We start from the raw sequence: 19,302 nt of genomic DNA, 5'->3' as shown, positions 1-19,302 counted from the left end.
TGGGCGCAGTAGATAAGCCAAAGGGCAATGCTGAGAATTGATAATGCTCTGAACCTGCAAGAAATCTGAGGTGTCTTCTGCAACTTTGTCTGATAGGGACATGCAGGTATGCCTCCTTGAGGTCTAGAGTCACCAGCCAAGACCCCTTGCCCAGCATGGGAAGGAGTTGCTGTAGAGTCAGCATTTTGAATTTTGGCACAATGAGATAAGTATTCAGTGCGGACAAGTCGAGAATAGGCCTCCATTGATTTTCTTTTCTTGGAACAAGGAATAGTCTGGAATAAAATCCTTGGCCTTGTTCTGAAAGAGGAACCTTTTCTATAGCTTTCATTTGCATTAAGTTGGAGATTTGTTTCAAAGCCTCTGCCCTTTGATTTGGTGGCAGGTCTGGCATGCCTTTTCTTTTTGGCAATGTGTGAAAATGGAACCTGTATCCTTTGTCTATTATTTGCAGTGTCCATTTGTCTCTTGTAATACTGTGCCAATTTTCTGAGAATAAAGAAAGCTTTCCACCCAAAGGTGCTTCTAACTGAGCCCTGGTTGGCGGAGTCAAAGCAAAGTCATTGAGTCTGTCCTTGTGTAGCAGTTGTAGGTCCTGCACTACCTCTCTGGTTGGGAGGCTGCCATTGACGTCCTCTGTAGGAGCCTCTAGCTTGCCCTCTACCTCTGGCACGCCTGTTCTTGCCTCTCTGAAATCTTTCTGTGTCCGGAAAGGACCAATTCTTGGTAGGCCAATTTCTGCTGAATCTTGGTGGTTGGACTTGTAGAAAATCTTTGACTGTTTGCACAGATTTTGCCTTTTCCTCAAATTTCTTTAAGACCTCCTGAGCAGTGGAGCCAAATAACTTTTGCTTCTCCAGTGGAGCATCCAGAAGCTTAGCTTTAACAGGGTCTGGCAGAGATTGTTCCTTCAGCCAAGCATGCCTACGTATGACTGCACCTGTCATAGCTGACCTACATGAAGCTTCCAATGCATCATAACCACACTGCAAGAAATGGTTGCTAACCTGCTGGGAGTTATGTACCAGATCCTGAAGTGATTTGCGATCTAGGGGTTCAGGTGAAAACAGCTTCTTATGCAATTCATCTAACAAATACTCTTGGTACTGTATCATATGAAACTGACAATTTAATGCCCTCATAGAAAGAGTAGCAGAAGTATACACTTTTTTACCCCATCTCTCTAAAGCCCTGGACTCTCTTTCAGAGGGGAGTGGAGTTTTAGTAGTGGCAGCTGCAACCCCTTTAGGGCCCTGGGAAATAGTTTCTGGATCAGCAGAGTGGGCCTTGTAAAGAAAATGATGCGAGTCTGGGACCCTGTAGTACCTATTGGGTTTGACAGGGGCCGGAGGAAGTGTGTCAGGGGTTATGCTAGACTCAGAGTACACATCATCAATGACATTCAAAACAGGAGGAATAGCCAAAGGTCTATGCTGAGGTAAATGCAGAAAAGTTCTTAATCTTTTCCTGGAATCAGAGAATTCCTGGCCCTGCCATTTGAAATGCTCTCTCATAGTGTGAAGGGTCTCCCCGAAGGATAGTTCTTCAGGAGGGGAGGCCGAGGGATGGATTCCTCTGCATCAGAATCCTCGTAGGCTGAAAAAACCTCCTCCTGGTAGTCCGAGAGAGCAGAGCCATCAGAGGCCTCCTCTGAGGAGTGGGGATCAGAGAGCTCAACCCTGGGCCTTTTGTCTAGAGGAGGTTGAGAGCCCCTGTCTGGATGGGGTTGAGAGCCCCTAATCAAGGAAATAAGGTCCTCTGCTAAAGTTAGAATCTGTGAACTTGTAGAGGGTCCCTGAGGAATAACCCTGGGAGGCATAGCTTTTGTGTGTTTAGCAGCTTTAGCCCTGGTGAATGCCTTTATGGACATGGATGCAGGAGGCCTGGCTGCACCACGTGCTGGTGTAGTTTTGTCTAGAGGAATGGTGTCGGAAGTTTCCAAGACACCAGTTTCTGAAGGAAATTCAATAACCGACTCAGCAGGGGCCTCCGGGGCCAAGGTTGTCGGTTGAGCGGTTTCGGGGGTCGGAAGTACCAAGGACTCGGTTTCAGCCGAGACCGAGACACTCGCGGTAGGCCTGTTTGCGGTTTCAGCCAAAACCGCGGCCCGCGTGTGTCGGTCCTTGTCCTTCCGTTTCTTTGTTAAATGTGAAGTCGGAGTCTCCGACGGCATACTGTACGAAAAACTAGCCCCAAAAAATTCCTCTGCAAACTCCGCCCGACGTCTAAGAGTGCGTCGGTTGAAGGAAGCACAGGCTGAACAGGCCGAGACGTCGTGGTCTGGGCCTAGGCAGGGGAGGCAGTAAGAGTGGAAATCCTTATGAGGTATTTGTTTCCCACAAGACAAGCAATTATTAACTTTATCTGACATCGGCTGAGACAAGAAAGAGTCCCCAACTGGGTACTTAGCTTTTGAAGTCTTCGGTAGCTGAATTACAGGAGCTGGCCGACCGGCACTTGCGAACTGCTTCTGCTTCCGGCACCACGCGGCAAGAAAGACTGGGGAAGATGGCGTCGGCTGATGCTTTTGTACCCCAGGCGCTCTGACGTCGGGGAAAGGGCGACATCAGCCGACGCCGGACCCAGACTTTGGAATCCGGCCGACCGAGGGGCTGCCTGAGGCAGGACAACCCATATGTGATGACTGCAGATGCATCCTTGAAGGACATCCACAAATGGGATTGAATAGCCTCTGGAAATTATCTGAAGCACCCAACGGTCTGATGACATGGACTCCCATGCCGCCAAATGCAACAACAGGCGAACCCCGACTGCCTCCAGAGCACAGCAGTCAGGCAACCCCTCAGGGTTGCTGAGTGGGCCTGTCCGAGAACGGTTCTTGAGACCCAAAATTCCTCGGACCCCTTCTGCCTCTGGGACGGCATCTATCCTGTTCCCCTCTGCCTCTAGGGGAAGAAGAGCCCTGAGTGCCCCAGGAATACTAAGACCTCTGGAACCACATCATCTTTTGCCCTCGCTGATTCCGGGAAAATAATCTTTGAGGGTTCGAGAAGCAGATTCTGACAGCAGACAGTGTCTTCCCGTCTTTCTCACTCTGGACCAAGGTGTCACGGACGGTCTTGCCAAAGAAGCAAGAGCCATCATATGGGGCATTCGCAAAAGATGCCTTGAAGGGTTCCATGAACTGACACAATCTGAGCCAAGCATTACGTCTCATGGACATGCCGGACCCAGCTGCCCTAGCCACTCCTTTAGTTGCGTGTGAGAGTCGCCGCATAGATGTATTTGAAACCGCTGTCAAGGTAGCTATTCTCGCAGAGAACGCAGCCCTGTCCTCCTGCGACATGGACTTTGGGGGAGACAGCCAGTTCCTTAACCAGGTCGTACTGTAGTAGAGTAACATGGGCCAGATAGTTCAGCGCACTGACAGAAAAGGTCGCTGCCGCATAAAACCCCTTCCCTAGGCGAGCCATCATCCTAGACTCACGGTCATGAAGATGGACAGAGGAACTCTCCTGGGTTAGTTCCTTCTCGGTGGCAGCTGCTGCTACCACCATAGCATCTACAGTGGACCCTTTATTGCAAATTGGTCTGTCTGCAAGGGGGGGCTCAATATTTTGTCCGTGCGTTTAGGGATTGAATCCACAGTGTTCGGTTCCTTCCAAGCCTGCGAACTAAGTCCACTAATGGATCCGCAGGAGGGGACACTCAGGAAGTAAACGGGCCAGTGGCAAAAGCACCCAGGAACACTTTGTCCGAGGAAGGTTTTGGGGCGGACCAACTTCCCCGCTGGCGCAAGATGATTTCCATGATGTCTCAGAAGGAGACATCCTCGGGAGGTGATCTGGGGGAACCTTCCCCATCATCCAAATCAGTGTCCTCAGTGAGGGACTCCAGGGAGGAGTCCAAGTGCCTCCTCTTGCCTGTATGCTTGCAAGAAACCTCTCTGGTGGGGCTTTCCAGAGGGAGCTTGCAAACCACTTGTTCCTCAAGGGGAACCATCTGGGGCTCCTCGAGCACCAGCTGTCCCTGTGGTAAAATGATGGGATTCACACACACGCAAAAGGAGTTGTGGCAGAGTCCAAAGATATAGTCAGGGGCCTCGATCCATTGGAGAGAACCCTTTCCACAACCCTGAATGCCAAGGGAGAGTGAGCTTCATGGGACACCATTAAGGGAACAACTCTCCCCGGATTCGATGTGGGAATCAGAGCCGGGCCCGAAGGAGATGAAGCTCTGAGAAGGGGGCTGTGACCCGACAAGGTTGGAGCCGACAGAAACACCTCCACCCTTTCCGATCTGACACCCAGGCTCTGGAGCCATTCAGATCTGAACTAGTCTGATCTGACATGCTCCAGGCAGCTGCCAACATCGACCCCCTGACTAGAGGAACTCTCGGATCCATGTACTCCAAAACCGGGGGTTGGATCAGAGAAGGAGATATAGGTGTAAAGAAGGGAAGCGAGCTCCCCCCTCCAGAGGGAGAGAGGACCAGCAAGACTGCCATCTGAATTTGTGAGAAAATAACTCGCCACATCATTTTATCCATGTCAACTTCAGATAGACTGCGGGTCCACCCGCAGTCTCTCTGCATCATTTTATCCATGTCAACTTCAGAGAGACTGCGGGTGGACCGCAACAAAGCCACAAACTCCGACCTGGCTGGTCAAAGAACTGAGGCTCTACAGGGTGGGTCTGGGCTCCTCCGGCTCCGGAAAAAATGTAGGAGATCGGAGCCGAGGGGAGTCATGGTGACTAGACTGAATTTTGGTTGGAGCCCTGGTCGGAGCCGGAAGGTCTGGGACCTATTTCTTTTGTCGGATCTGTGCTCTCTCTCCTTCTCTCTGCCTTTTCTACTCTCCACTTCCACAGGCTTAGAGACAGGAGGATGAGTCCCAGCCTGGGAGGGAGGAGAAGCAAGGACAGGAGTAGAAGGAGAGGTAGTCACAGCTGCAGCTGTGACCGAAGCAGAAGAGAAGGCGGCTGCCTCCGTAGAAGGGAGCAGGCCCTTCATAAGTAGTTTTCCCTATGATCCTTAAGGGCGCGTGGGTTAAAACCCACGCAAATACTGCAGTCAGCAGATAAGTGGGCTGCATCCTAACAAAAAGAGACACAGAGTGTGACCGTCAGCAGGTGACAATTTGTGACTACACTTAGTGCATCTTTTAAAAACCTGTTTAGGAAGATCAGCCATACCTCACTAAACAACAAGAAAAAAACTTTAGAGAGAGAGCCTCCACTCACCACACACTCAGACAAGCACACAGAAGGCTGAGGGGGGGGGGGGGTCTAACTACTACAAACTACCTAAAACTAAGACAACAATACCTACACTCGACGCACCAGCGAAGGGAAGGAAGGGAGGTAACCTATGCTACCAGCACACACACAAAAACACTAATAACTTTTGAAAAAGACCTACTCACAACATGGAGCTCAAGAATCACGATGCACTGGAAGCTGTGGCAAACGAGACCTGAGGGTTGGAAGGTAGTGGTGTTGTATTATGGGGCAAGGGGAGAAACTTGGAGCTTGGAGCAGATGCTTGTGAAGTTTCCGGCTCGGACCCGATATGGATCCAGTACCCATAGGTTGAAGATCAAATGAAGTAAACTACTTCAAATCTGATTTTCCCAATTTTGGCTCAGAAAAGGAAACAAACAGTTGGTTTGCTTTCCTGATTTTTTTCTGTTCTATGCAAATAGAAATACAACTGTCTATGAACATCCAGTACATGTAAAACATATTCTCCGTTGTTGGTAAACTTAGGGAAAAAATACTGGTAGATTAATGGAACTATTTATGTTGGATTCTGACACCACCTTCGGAAGAAAGGACGGGTTAATATGCAAGATCACTCTATCCTTATGGAAAATCAAGTATGGGGGGTTGGAGACAACTCTTGGATTGCAGAGATTCTTCTTGCAGAAGTGATGGCAACCAAGAAGATAGTTTTCCATAAAAGATATTTAAGGTCACATGTAGTTGCTGGTTCGAATGGATACTGTGTTAGACATTGCTGCATCGAGTTTAGGTCCCATGGAGGTGTAGTATCTTTAAAAGGAGGCTTTAGGAGGAATGTCCCTTTCAAGAAGGCCTTGCTCAATTTGTGAGAAGCAATAGATGCACCATTCAACCTTATATGGTAATTTGAAATTGCTGCTAACTGTACCCTAATGGTTGAGGTACTAGCATCATTCTGAAACAGGCTGGCAAGGAAATTGAAGATGTGATAAATAAAAGCTAAAAATGGATCAAGTATTTGTTGCTGAGCCCAAAAAGCAAACCTTTTACATTTACTTAGGGTTCAGTCCTGGGACCGCTCTTGTTTGGCATCTACTTCTCTGAAGTACAGGCCAACACTAAGGGACTCTGGATAACAAAGTTCGCAGAGGACTGCAAACTGGAAGCCATTATTAAAATCCCAAATGATGCTTTACAGAAACAGATGCTTGGTGCCAGAGCCATGGGCTTAAGCTCAATGCCAAGAAATGTATAGTTACCCCCTTTGGGAAAAAACATGTATCCGTGAATTACCATATACGTGGCAGTACACTAAACACCGAATGTGTGATAAGACACTTAGGGACACAGGTGGACAGTGGTCTCACCTTCGATAACCACATCGCCACAACAGTCAGGAAATCCTTCAATGTGGCACACCTCATCACTAAGGGCTTTTCATCCAGAAAAAAGGAGGTTATTGTCCCACTGTACTCATCCCTCATTAGACCCATTATAGAATACAACGCCCCGTTTTCTATGTACCTCTCAAAACATCTGCAACAACTGGAAAGGCCGCAGAAATACCTCACTAAAAGAATCACAGGCCTAAAGCAGATGCCCTACGCTGACCGCCTTATAAAAAATCCAGCTATACTCGGTCGCATATCGTCTACTCAGAGGCAATCTCTGCTTAACATACAAGGCCATGTCAAACCTAGAGCTGTTGGACATGCTACACAAAGAAATCCCAATCCTTCAGAGCCACACGCTCCAGGGATCTAAACCTTGTCATCACAATAAACAAAATATGCTGGAGGGATAGGTTCCTGACCCAGAGACTCCCCAGACTCTGGAATAGATTGCCCATACATGTCAAGCAGAGTGCCTCTTTGGTCCTCTTCAAAAGGAACCCTGACGATTGGATGGGAGAAAGGAAATTCACCCCGGGGATCACGTCAGTCACCCTGCTAGACAGGGGTCCAGGGAAGTAAATAGTGTGGGAAGAAATAGCCAGGGAATTGTTATGGCTACGCTTGTATAGGCCCTAGGGCTGATAGCCTAGTACCAACCTATGAACTTGAATACGTTTTTCTTGTTGACGGTTTATGGGAAGACAGAAGTATACGATGTACAGGAGATGAGAGCATAGACTTGTCTGGCTGCTAAGAGAACTGGAGAAGCCAAGTGGTCAGCTTGAGGTTTGGAATATCTGGGTGTGACAAGCACGTTGGGTAACACAGGAGGTCTGGAGTTGGATCTAGGTTCCATGGTGGTTGAACCAGGTGAGGACACAGAAAGGGAAACCAAACTTGTCGAGGCCAGTAGGGAGCAATGAGGATCACTGGGCTCTTTGACCTGGAAGCTTACTGTAGAAATTTTGGAATCAATAGGGTTGGTGGGAGTGCATAAAGAAGACCAGGAGGCCAATCATGAAGTAGAGCATCACTCGTTGACTGTCCCTGTGGGGGGGATTACGGCAAAGTAGTTGCTGCAATTGTTGGTTAGGAGACAGACAAAAAGATTGCAGCATGGCTGGTCCCACTGATGGAAAATCTCATCTGCCAACTTCTCACTGAGAGGCCACTCATGTGGAAAGTAGGATGCACATGCTCAGCTTGTATGCAATCACGATGGATCTTCCTGGACTGTGCGTAGCTAAAAGATAGCGGTCTGAAGAAACTGCCCACTGCCAGACACAAAGCACTTCTTGAACAGAGGATAAGATCTGGTTCCCCCTTGTTTGCTGATGTGCCAGACTACTGACGTTGTCCATCTAAACTGCAATCGTCTCAGAGGGAAGAATATCTTGAAAGGCTCATCTTCAAAAGCATAGCTCTCATTCCTAGAACATTTATATGCAAAGTGGCCTCTTCGGGGGACCAAGTACCCTGGACTGTCTTCCCCAGATAATGCCCCCTCCCAACTCTATCTGGAAAGCATCCATGGTCACTATGCCCTTGGGCTGTTGCGGAATGAATGGATAGCCATGGAGCAGTTGATAGGACTGGATCCACTACCAGAGACCTTTTCTGCAAGTGTTGGTAATCTTTATTTGGTTCGACACTGACTGGCAGAAGATTGGGCACTGAATAGTTATCATCCACTGTAGAAGCCGCATGTAAAAACTGGCCAATGTTACCAAGGTTATCTCCACGGCCATAAGACCCAGCGTTCAGAGGACTATGTGGGCCAAGACAGATTTATTGTCTACAACCTTTCTTGACCTGTGACCTTGTGTTTAGAATTCGATGTGGGGGAAGGGAAGCAATGTCCATCTTTGTGTTGAGCAGTGCTCCAATAAATTCCAATGTCTGAGCTGGTAGAAGCTGTGATTTGCTGTAGTTTATGGTTATTCCTAGGAAAGCACGGGTGTGGAAAACCTGATCTCTTGGCTGTATGAGTTGATGCCTGGTCGGAGCGGTGATCAGCCATTCGCTTATGTAGTGAAACACTGGGAATCCCTGCAGCCTGAGGTGTGCTGCTACTACTACTGCCATGCATTTGGTGAACATCCTAGGGGCTGTGGTGAGTCCAAAGGGCAGTACTCTGAAATGGTAATGACTGGCTCCCAGCTGACAGGATATGTACTTCCTGGAGCACCTGTTCATCTTTATAGGATAGCAGATATTCTGGAAATCTATAGAGGACATCCAGTTGTCCTTGCCCAGAAAAGGGAGAATGGACTGAACTGCAACTATCTGGAACCTGGTTTGTTGAACAGATTTGTTTAGATCTGAGAGATCCAAAACTGGTCAAGTCCCCTGTCTTTTTTGGCACCAAAAAGAACCTTCAGTAAATTCCGGATCCTATCTGGTCTGGTGGGACCTCTTGGATGACTCTCTTTTTCTAGCAGCTTTAGAATGTGAATTGCTGTCTGATCCCTCTAACTGGGTGGAACAGCAGTGATTTTCCTGGGAACTGGTGGGTGGAAGGGAAAATGGTATTATATAACCTCTGGATATAATCCTCTGCACCCAAGTATCTTTTGTTAATTCTAGCCAGGATGTCTCCAGAGGTGGACAGTCGGGCCTCCAGGAGCGATGGCAGGATTTATCAAATAAAGATTCTTGTGAACCCTGGAGTTGCGAGCTACCTCTGCTACGAGGGGGATGACATCCACTGGAGTTCCCCCCTCTGCCTCGAGGAGCACTTTCTCCACGTGTGTCATGGAATGGACCTTGGGATTTTCTGAACCACATTTTTCAACCACTACATTGATTCCTGGTGAAGGATCTCGGGGGGGGGGCAAAAAAGTATGCCCATGGCAGGCAAGGTCTTACCATCTTTCTCACACCTAGAGAGCATTTCCATCACTTTAGGGCCAAAAAGTAGTTCCATCAAAGGGTGCATAGACGTAATTGGACTTAAATGGGTCCGCAAAGTCGCATAATTGCATCCAGGCATGCCACCTTATGGAAATGCCTCAACCCACCACTGTAGAGGTCCCTTCCACAATGTTAGAAATTAATCTCATGGAATTCTTAACTTCTGCAGATACGGTTCCTGAGAGAGTATTTCATAACTCTTTGGCCAAATCTCTCTGAAGTCTCACAAAATGTGCCAGACAGTTCAACTATTGTAAAGCAAAGGTCGTTGAAGCAAAGACACGCTTTCCCTGTCTGTCCATCACCTGCAACTCCCTGTTGGGGAGATGGGCAATGGAACTCTTGTCAAATAGTTCCTTCTTTGTCGTCGCCACCACAACCATGGAATCAACTGGAACCCCTTTCCCCCAAAACTGTCTGTCCACAGGTAGTGCTATTATCCTGTCCAGCTCTCTGGAGTCAGGCTCCTTCCATGCCCGCTTAGAGATCATGTCTATGAACTCGTCAGCGGGCAGAGTCACACAGGAAGCAGTGGGTCCTGTAGCGAAAGCCTCTAGGAGAATGGATTCCTCCAGCATAGGGCTGGAGGATGTCCAGCCACCTCTCTGTTTCAGAATCTTTAGTATGTCCCCAAAAGGGACACCTTCAGGATGTGGCCATGGGGACAGTTCGCCTTCGTCAAAATCCATAACTTCAGTGACGGATTCCTGCGGGAAGTATAGGTGCTTTCTCTTGCATGTCCTTTTCCTGAGAACTTCCTTGGTGGGATGATCCGGGGAAGTCTCAGAAGAGGACATTACAATTCCCTGAGAGGAAACCTGAGGTTTCAGTACAGGATATGCCCGTGGAGAGTGTAGTTGAGGCTCCAGATACTAGGGCATCATGGAATGGGTAGGATCTGAGTGAGAAGGCTCCATCAGCACTGTTGAGGCAGTAAACACTCTCTTTGCAGCCTCAAAGGCAGAGCTTGACATTCCCAGGGAGAGGCTCTGAGCTGAGAAACTAGGTTTTCGGATTGTTACCTCTCTCTGATCCAACTGGACCTTCCCCAAGGAGGAAGCTGGAGTCAAACTGTCCAGTGCTGAGGAACAGAGGTGGCTCTGAAAACTTTGGAGTCAAATGCTGCACCCTGGACCCGGCAGGCAGACTTTGGTTCCTAGAACTATCCTAATCCAAAAAGATAAGAGGTCTCAGAACATGACGGATCACATGACATGGAGATCTTCAGATCCAAGACTGACAGTTCCAGACGACCGGAATCCTGTAATTCTAAGACAGCAGATGGGGTCAGAGGAGGAACTTGTGGGGGGGGGGGTGTAAGGTTAGACTGCCTGACCCAAAGACCTAGATACCAAGGGAAGACCAATCTGCCCCTTAGCCGAATCTTCCTCACCGCTCTCTCCACATCTTCTTCTGTAAAGCTTCTATGAGAACAAGCAGAATAAATGGAAGGGGATGCTGTTCTCTGTAGAAAAGAAGATGGAATATTGTCTTGTAGTGGATCAACCAAAGGACAGTATCTAGTGCAAGGGCAACAGAGAATCTCAGAAGGCAATCTCTCATCTGGTGGTTTTGTCTGCTCCAACTTTGACAGAGCCGTAGCCATGGAAATTGCTTCTGAGGTTGTAGGATTTGAAGCCACAGTCAGATCCAAGAGATTTGTCTTTTTCTGTTCCAGAGCTGAGCCCAGAAGTTTGGCAGTCCAGTTCCTTGATGAGTAAGAGGAGAATTTTGACGATGTGGAAGCTTTTGACTTTGGAGACTAGGACACAGCTTCTCCAAAGGAAGGAAGGAAGAAAACCTTTTAATATTAGTTTATTTTTACATTCTGTTAACACTCATGGATTGAATCCGTGACAAATCAAGCAATCCTCCAGTAGATATAATGGACCCAGGCAGTATATGCAAATGGAGTGCACATCTGAGATAGGCAACTTAGGTCTGCATTTGAACATTTTTTAAATCCTGCATGTTTGTCACTCATTGTTTCTACAATGACTAAAGCAACAACAATTCAAGGAACAGTATGAAGGAAAAAGGTCAATTTTTTTAACAGGCTAAAGAAGGAAGGAAAAGGAATACCAACACTAGTAAACAAAACTGTGACTGGGTCGTAAGGAGGAGGAGCATGAAGAAAGGTAAACGAAAAGATTACAACTCCTAAGTTCCACAGAGAAGCCGGAGCAGCAAGGGGATATGAGCAATGGTATGTCGAAAATACAACAAAGTCATAAGAGCAAGGGAGAAAAGAAAGAAAATTTAAGTTGACAGTACAAACTAAATTTTTAAAAGGAAATAAAGTAAACTATGGAGAAAAACTGTGAAGGGAGAGTTTTAATAAAAAATAAACTGTACTTATCTAAACGTCTGAGAGAGACTGGTAGACCACGTCCATTAGCTAGAAGTAGTAAATGAGATCTGAGGTATTTGGCAAGGTGCACTATGGGTAAGGGAGAAGCTTGAGAGATCTGTTGGATGCGAGCTTGTAGCATCAGCTGAGCTGGATCTGACAAATCGGACCTGAACTAATTTGTGAGGCTAGAATGAAGACTGACAACATCAGATCAAAGGTATTAAAAAAACAACTGCTCCAATGCTGTCTGTTTTATGAGACTGGAACAATAAAGATGTCACTGAACATTTGCTGATGGCAGCGAGATATTTTGGTACAGAAGCTGAGAATTTTGCTTGTGTGGGGAAAACAAGTAAGACTCTCCTTCAGTCACTACTAAGCAAACTAGACTTCGTCCAATCTACTAAATGCTCTGAAACACTGAGCCAACGAAGGCTGAAGAACAAGACAAGCACTAAATTCTACTTCAATGCAAACACTGGCCTGTTATTAGGCAATTAATCCCATTCAGTAAAATGGTGACCACTGATAAATTGTTTTCAGCTTGGATGTTGTACTAGGACATTACCCTGTCAGTGAGTCATAAATGTGTTAATTCCACTTCTGCAGAAACAGTCAGCCAATCTAAGTTTAAGACTCAAAACTCTATGACAGCTGTTTCTTCTAAATACGACAGTGCTGGTAATCCAAATCTAACAGGCTTTGGCTATGGCTTAGCTCACAGGGGAAAGGTAATAATTCAACAATCTTAAGGATTTCTGGCCCAAAAGCAAAGCCATGAATGGTAGTTAAAAGTAATAAAATATAAGGACTCAGATTTTTACAAAGAAAAAAAAATGCCAGGTGTGTGATACACCAAGTCTGCTGTCACCAATAAAGCACTGGCATTATGCCTCAGTAACAAAACTATGAATAATCACTTGGTACTGTGGTGTTGTGCTCACCTTTACAGATACTTTATTAGCTAATCCTTCTCGGGATTTGTGATAGCCATTTTCAAGTTTACCCTCTCTTTTACCTTCCCTATCTTTCTTCTCAGACTTCTTTTTCTTGCGGAGTGCTGTGTGCCAAGATGATGACTTCCTAAGAGGGAGCAAAAAATATATACTTATTAATAATACTTATGTTAATCTATTAATAGAGTACTTATTCTTCAAAACTACCTGGAGGCAAGCACCAACACAAAATGCCAATCATATCACAGTCAAGAATTCTGAGGCAAGATACCAACTATGTAAAGCTTATGTAAGTACTCAATAAATGTATGAATACTTGGATTATTCCTGCATGAAAGTAATGTACAGCTGCATTACAGCTAAAGATGGTAGCATCAGTTTTCTAGACGGAGCTTTCTAGCAGACATTCTTAAGGCAGCATGCATGACATCCCACACACTAACCTTTGGAGAGCAGTCTGCCTACATATAAAACCATTGCACTCTTTGCCTTTGTTCTTTTTTTAGGACCAATAAAAGGCTGACAGGGCGAATGTAACCACAAGTACACTAATGCTAGGCTGATGATATCTCAGAAAGAATACAAGTACAAAAATATACAGCTGTTTAACTCTTCTGAAGGGCTGCATGTTGCAATAAATAAACCGCTGTGTCCAAAAAGTTTCTCTTGCTAAAAAAACTAACACTAACTTTGCACACTACACCACTAAACCTAATTCAAGAAGCAATACCAGGAGATGAAGAGTGGAAGCCCATCTTGCAAGTGTGATCCTAGACTTCTAAACTCTACAGCTAGGATGAATGTGGTCACACAACTGCATTATACCTTTCATACGGATCATGGCTGTGTAGTGAACAGTACACCTTCTATAATACGCACACTTTAAAGAAGACAGAATTCTCACAAAGTTAAGAACTCCTTCAATTACTTTCTAAACCTTTAATTTCACAAAATTAAGTAGCACACCGACCCACCATGGAGCAAAGCATGCAATCTTCAAGATAAGCAGTAGGCATGTACTGCACTGTTTCTCTACAAGATGATGCAATGCAAAATGATAAAATAAAATCACTAATGAAATTCTGCCTGAAAGCTTTCCCTGTATTCAAGTGGCAGCATGATTTGGAACATTACTAGTACAGAAACAATTGTTTTGTTAAATACACCTTTACTGAATTATCACTTGTGACACACGCAAACTTACATTGACATAAAGGTAATAAAGCCATTTTAAAGCGTTCACATTTACAAAAAGTTACTCAATTCCTGACTTCTCTCAAACCTCATTCCTCCTCCAACACATTTTCTGCATATACTGTTTCTACAGTTTACATTACTTTCTATGTCATTTACTCCTACCTCTTTCCAAAGATTCCACTTCCTGTTCTCATCTCTGTTACAATATCCACTATTTCAAGTATAGCTGGTTTAGATTTTGATTTCCATTTTCTAGTAACTGCTTTTTTGGCAGCCACCAGAATTGAAATTAACAAGGCCTTATCAATTCAGATCCTGTATATCCCATCTCAAAAAATCAATTCCTTAGTTAAACTTACTTGCTCACCCAGTACTCCTTAAAGAGTACTCTGTAGAGAATTTTTAAAGTCTTCCAACTCATTACATTTTGAGAAGATATGCTCCAGAGTACTTCAAACATTTGCCATTTATCTAAGGAAAAGTTCTTTAGAGTCTGCTTGGGGTAAAAAAAAGTATCTGTGCACACACTTCCAGGCAAAAATCCTAAGTGTAGATATTCTTGCATATTTGAGAACCATACAGATTTCCTAACCTTGCTTCTTTGGGAAATGAATATCTAATCTCTCTTCCTAATCTTTTTTTGAAATCTTTCATTAATTCCTGTAATTATCATGCAGTATTTTAAATGCCCTATTAATTATTCCTTTTAAACAGCAGTTCTAGACTCAATTAAAAACTCAACCAGTGCATGCCTTTCATTTAGGGCTCCCCTATCCTTTTTCTCTATCTATACTTGATATTAATTCCTGACAGGGAAGGCAATCACTACCATGCAATCCAAATGTCTTATTGGCCTCTTCCCATTCTACTACCTTTCCCTCTCCAGTTATTTGTTCCCCATACCTTGATTCCTTTGTCAGCTTCCTCCAGTAAATTCAGTCCCCCTTTGCTTATACTTTGTACCACTAATTGCAATCATTCCTATCGGCAGAATGTCCTTTCTCCATTTCCCTGTTGGCTTAGTTATTGGTATACTTTCTGCTACTTTATGAATATAATACTCTGTATGACTCTTGTTATTCTCTTTAAGGATCTATGTCCAAAATCCTATTCTTTCTTTATTTTTTTAATTATCCCAATGCCTTATCATCATCCTTTCCCACTTTGAACTGTAGCTTTTTGCTTGTGTTATGTACAAGAGTCTTAACTGTCTAGATCTAAATTATCCCTTCAAATCAGGTAATTCTAAACCACCTTGTTCTATTGGGATAATCAATTTATCCCACTTGATTCTTGCCCTCTTACCCTCTCAAATAAAATCCTTAAACTCTAATTTCTACTATCCTCAACATCTCCTCTGGTTGATAAAAACATGCCTGGCCTGTGTATAAAATAAAAAGGGACTAAAAACATTTTAATTGCTTACATCTTGCGATCCATATCCATAAGCAAGACCTTCCAGTTTCTTAGTTTTTGTATCATCTTTTGTTTAGTAACTTCCTACATATCCTTAGCTGCCATAATAGAATCTTTTCACTCCACACTCCTCAATACTTCACTTTATCACATCCCCATAAATATCAGTATTGCTGAACCATTTCATGGCTCCCTTAGATACAAAATAATATCTCTGCAAATAAAGCCAACTTTTCATGAACACCACACTGATTATATCCTTGAATTTTTCTGCCAGTGAATCTAAGTGTAAGGCAAATAACAAAAGGGAAAGAGGACACCCCAGCCTGACTTCTCTGTTCAGACACAGCTTACCAGAGATGTATCCACCCACTTTGATTTTTGCCTCTGATCCCTCATGTATCATTCTAATTAACCTTTGTACTCGATCAGGAAATGCAAATGCTTCTACTGCCCAATTCATAAAATTCCAGTTTACTCTGCTGAATGCTTTTTCTCTGCATCAAGACCCACCAATAACAGCAGTATTTTCTTACATTCTGATTCCCTCCGGGTCATTGTTTTATTACAGTTGTCAAATATCTGTCTCACCTCCACAAAAAACACACTGGTCAATATCTATCAACTGGCATTGCCTATTCAATTCTTTTAGCCATTACAGGCATGAATATTTTATAATTATGCTTTAAAAATTAAATGGGCTTGTATGAAGCAGGATCAGATGGGTCTTTACCATCTTTAGGTATTATAGCCACCACAGCATTTTTTCCAGGATGCTGGGGCCTCCCCTCCTTTTAAAACACTGTTAAAACCCTCCAGATCTTCATCAGATCCTTCCCACCTAGCTTCCAAACTTCTACTGGAATACCATCTATTCTTGGAGACTTTCCTGCAGATTGGTTACACATCACCATTTTTATCTCATACCCTCCTGTCTTAATTAAATGTTGAGCCTCATCTATCTCTAACCTTGGCATATTTAAGTAATATTTATGTTTGAAAAACATTTTGGAGAGACCTCTTAGTGAAAACACATCTACATTAAATGTAATTTGTAGGATGCGCAGCTGCAGGCAATGCAACTACTGTAAATACTTCCTTATATGGGAACATGGCAATGTAAATTTGAACTACAAGGCAGGTTTGACTGCTTAACAAAAGGTACAGTATACGCTGCCTCGCACCAGACGTGCAAGGCATTTTATGTGGAGAAACAGAACGAATGTTAAAACAGCGGACTTATGACCACTGTTAAGATTAGAAAAAGAAAACTACTAATGCTTTTGCAAAACATATTCTGGCCTATGAAAATCATTGGTTCAAATTTGTTGTTCTTGAAAAGTTAAACAGAATGACAGGGGTGGTGGTCTACCTTGTAAAAGAGGAACTGTATTGGCAGTTGGTCTTGAATGTGGCCAGTTACCCTGTATGTTCCAAAATACTACTTCAAGGTCTTCTCCAAGTCTCAACCTAAAAGTATGTGACTCACAAAAATAAACCCTTCTTGTCATCTTATTAACAAGGTTTTGTCATGAATGTTTCTTCTCTACTTTAACCTTCTAACCCCAAAGATCAAAAATAGATGGGTTCTTCATTAAGAATCTGTTTTACCTCTCAAGCTTAAAATAACACTGAAAATTCATGCATGACACATGCATCAGACAAGCAGTATTGTAACGCCTACTTTATATTGCTATACGCTATGTACATATATTGTATTTGACATCTGTTGACCGGGTTAGTCCAGCTGGGCTGGAGCCCTTTTTCAGTGGAGACCCGGGGAGAAAAGCTCCACAAAAACATAACTACATAAATAGAATATATAGTTACATAAACATAGTTACCAGGAGTAACAATAAACTGAGTTAAAATAATAGACAATTAGATTCTAAAAGATTAATAAGTACACCTGATATAATACTGAGTAAAAAAAAAAAAAAATCAAATAGAAAATGTACATTCTTCATCATCAGTTCAGCTGAATAGCTGTAGTGAGTAGAACTAATTATAACACAAATTACATTGGAGTCTATAGCAATCATGCAGGTACAAGGTAGAAAAACTATAACTAGTAAGAGTGATGTAGAAAAACATTAGCAGAAGAGAACAGACGCAGGGTGACATAGGTACGGAAGACAGGCAGGAGGCAAAATGGCAGAGGGGAATAAATTCAATCAGGAGGATCATTACACAGACATAGCCATGTATTCCTTAGAGGTGTTTTTTTTTACAGCATTTCTGAACTGGTGTTTAGGTTAATATTTCGAATGTCCAGGAGAAATTTATTCCAGTTCTCAGCTGGGGATTAACTGTAAAGGTTCTTGCGTATTTTCATTTTTTGCTTGTATATAGAAAGGAGATGTTGTTCAGAGCTCCGAAGAGTTCTAGGAGGGGAGTAGGGGGAGATAGAGGTAATGCTGGGACAGGAGGAGGGCAGGTGCAGTATAGAATTAATTATCTGAAGCTGAGAGAGGAGAAGATTGTAGGGAAGCTCTAACCAATTTAGTTTCCTGAGTGCTAAGCAGTGATGACGATGGTACAGGTGTTCGGCAGCAAATTTGGCCACCCTGTTGTAAGTGGACTCTAGTTTAGTGAGTAGTGTGCTTTGTAAGTCGGTGAGGATTTGAGAGCTATAAAGAAGGGTCTGGAGTAGGTAGGCATGGGATAGGGCCATCTTAGCTTTACTGGATAAAACATTTTTATTTCTATAGAGGAGTCCCAAGTTTTGATGGGTTTTCTTAATGTTAATGAGGACGTGTAGGTCAAATTTCAACTGGTCATCAATAATGACCCCAAGTAGTTTGGTGTGAGTTTCCACTGTGATTGATAGGTGTATTATTATGGGAACTGAATACAAGTGAAATCATGTCATATTTTATTGTTTGTACCCCACTATATCCTATTGCTTTTTGGTATTATAATTCTGTTTCTCACAGTATCAAAAAATAAATAAACTTACACAGAACAAGATATTAGAACAGAAGGACAATTCATATACATTTCTTCACAAATGGGAACTCCTGCTACTGGAAAAATGTTGCTATTAAAATCCCTGCACGGTCTGTGACAATATGATTAGGACAAAGTCAGCATTCAGCACAGGTCTTTAAGGATACAATAGCAATAACAGATGTATTACGTTTGTGACCATTCAAGTGCAATTCTCTAAATAATTTACTATAAACTATCAAAGGGGAATGATACAAATCCTCTTCTGAAGGCATACCAGATGCTTTAAGTTTTACAGGCATTTTAAAGGTAGTCTAGCATGTTGTCTCCTCTAAGCTGGCAATACATAAATAAAAATCTTACATATTTCTCTAGACAAGGAAATGTTCTGCCACTGATTTCTGCTTATTGCACTCCCCCAAAAAAGGACTCTCATGCAGTGACACAGAATACAAGAAGATAAAATTGTACATGCCTATATACCTGAATCTTAATACCATGACATGTTTTTCTGGAAAAATAACTGAAATGTTTCCACTTCAGAGTTACAGACCTATACTAGTAGGTACTGGGCCTTGGGCTAGCAACACTGAGCCCATAAAACCTGTAACTGCTACAGAAGAAACGAGCACCAAAAGGTGATCATTGCCCAAGGCACCATGTGGTGCTTACATGTAAAAGTGAGAGAGAGACTGGTAGGTACCAGCAGTACTTCAACACAGCCAGCAGGCTGGTTTTTTTCCTGCCACTCAGTTCACAAAAAGCATATAAAAGCTAGCGATTTCTGTTCTTTTAAATATTATAGCAAAACATTTTAAATATAGTTAGATCTGTTTGAGATGCTGTTTTCTTCTTGCCTTTAGTATTATTAACTCAAGCAGTGTGCCACACAACAGAAATACTAAAACAAGGGATCTAA

At 43.6% G+C, this 19,302-nt stretch overlaps 1 protein-coding gene across 1 annotated transcript in view; it reads right to left on the bottom strand.

Moving 5' to 3' along the window:
- The window catches only part of TRIO (trio Rho guanine nucleotide exchange factor), a 5,137,669-nt gene that overhangs the window by 497,441 nt on the left and 4,620,926 nt on the right, over positions 1–19,302 (bottom strand). Inside the window, exon 50 of the mRNA XM_044065600.1 lies at positions 12,810–12,948. Within this exon, the coding sequence (XP_043921535.1) occupies positions 12,810–12,948 (139 nt within the window). The remainder of the gene's footprint in view (positions 1–12,809; positions 12,949–19,302) is intronic.

The sequence above is a fragment of the Protopterus annectens genome, chromosome 3.part0 (genome assembly GCF_019279795.1).
Source record: "Protopterus annectens isolate FY-2018-M chromosome 3.part0, PAN1.0, whole genome shotgun sequence".
Taxonomy (NCBI): domain Eukaryota; kingdom Metazoa; phylum Chordata; order Ceratodontiformes; family Protopteridae; genus Protopterus; species Protopterus annectens.
The sequence above is the reverse complement of the archived record's forward strand: the minus strand, read 5'-3'. Positions and strand labels throughout refer to the sequence as shown.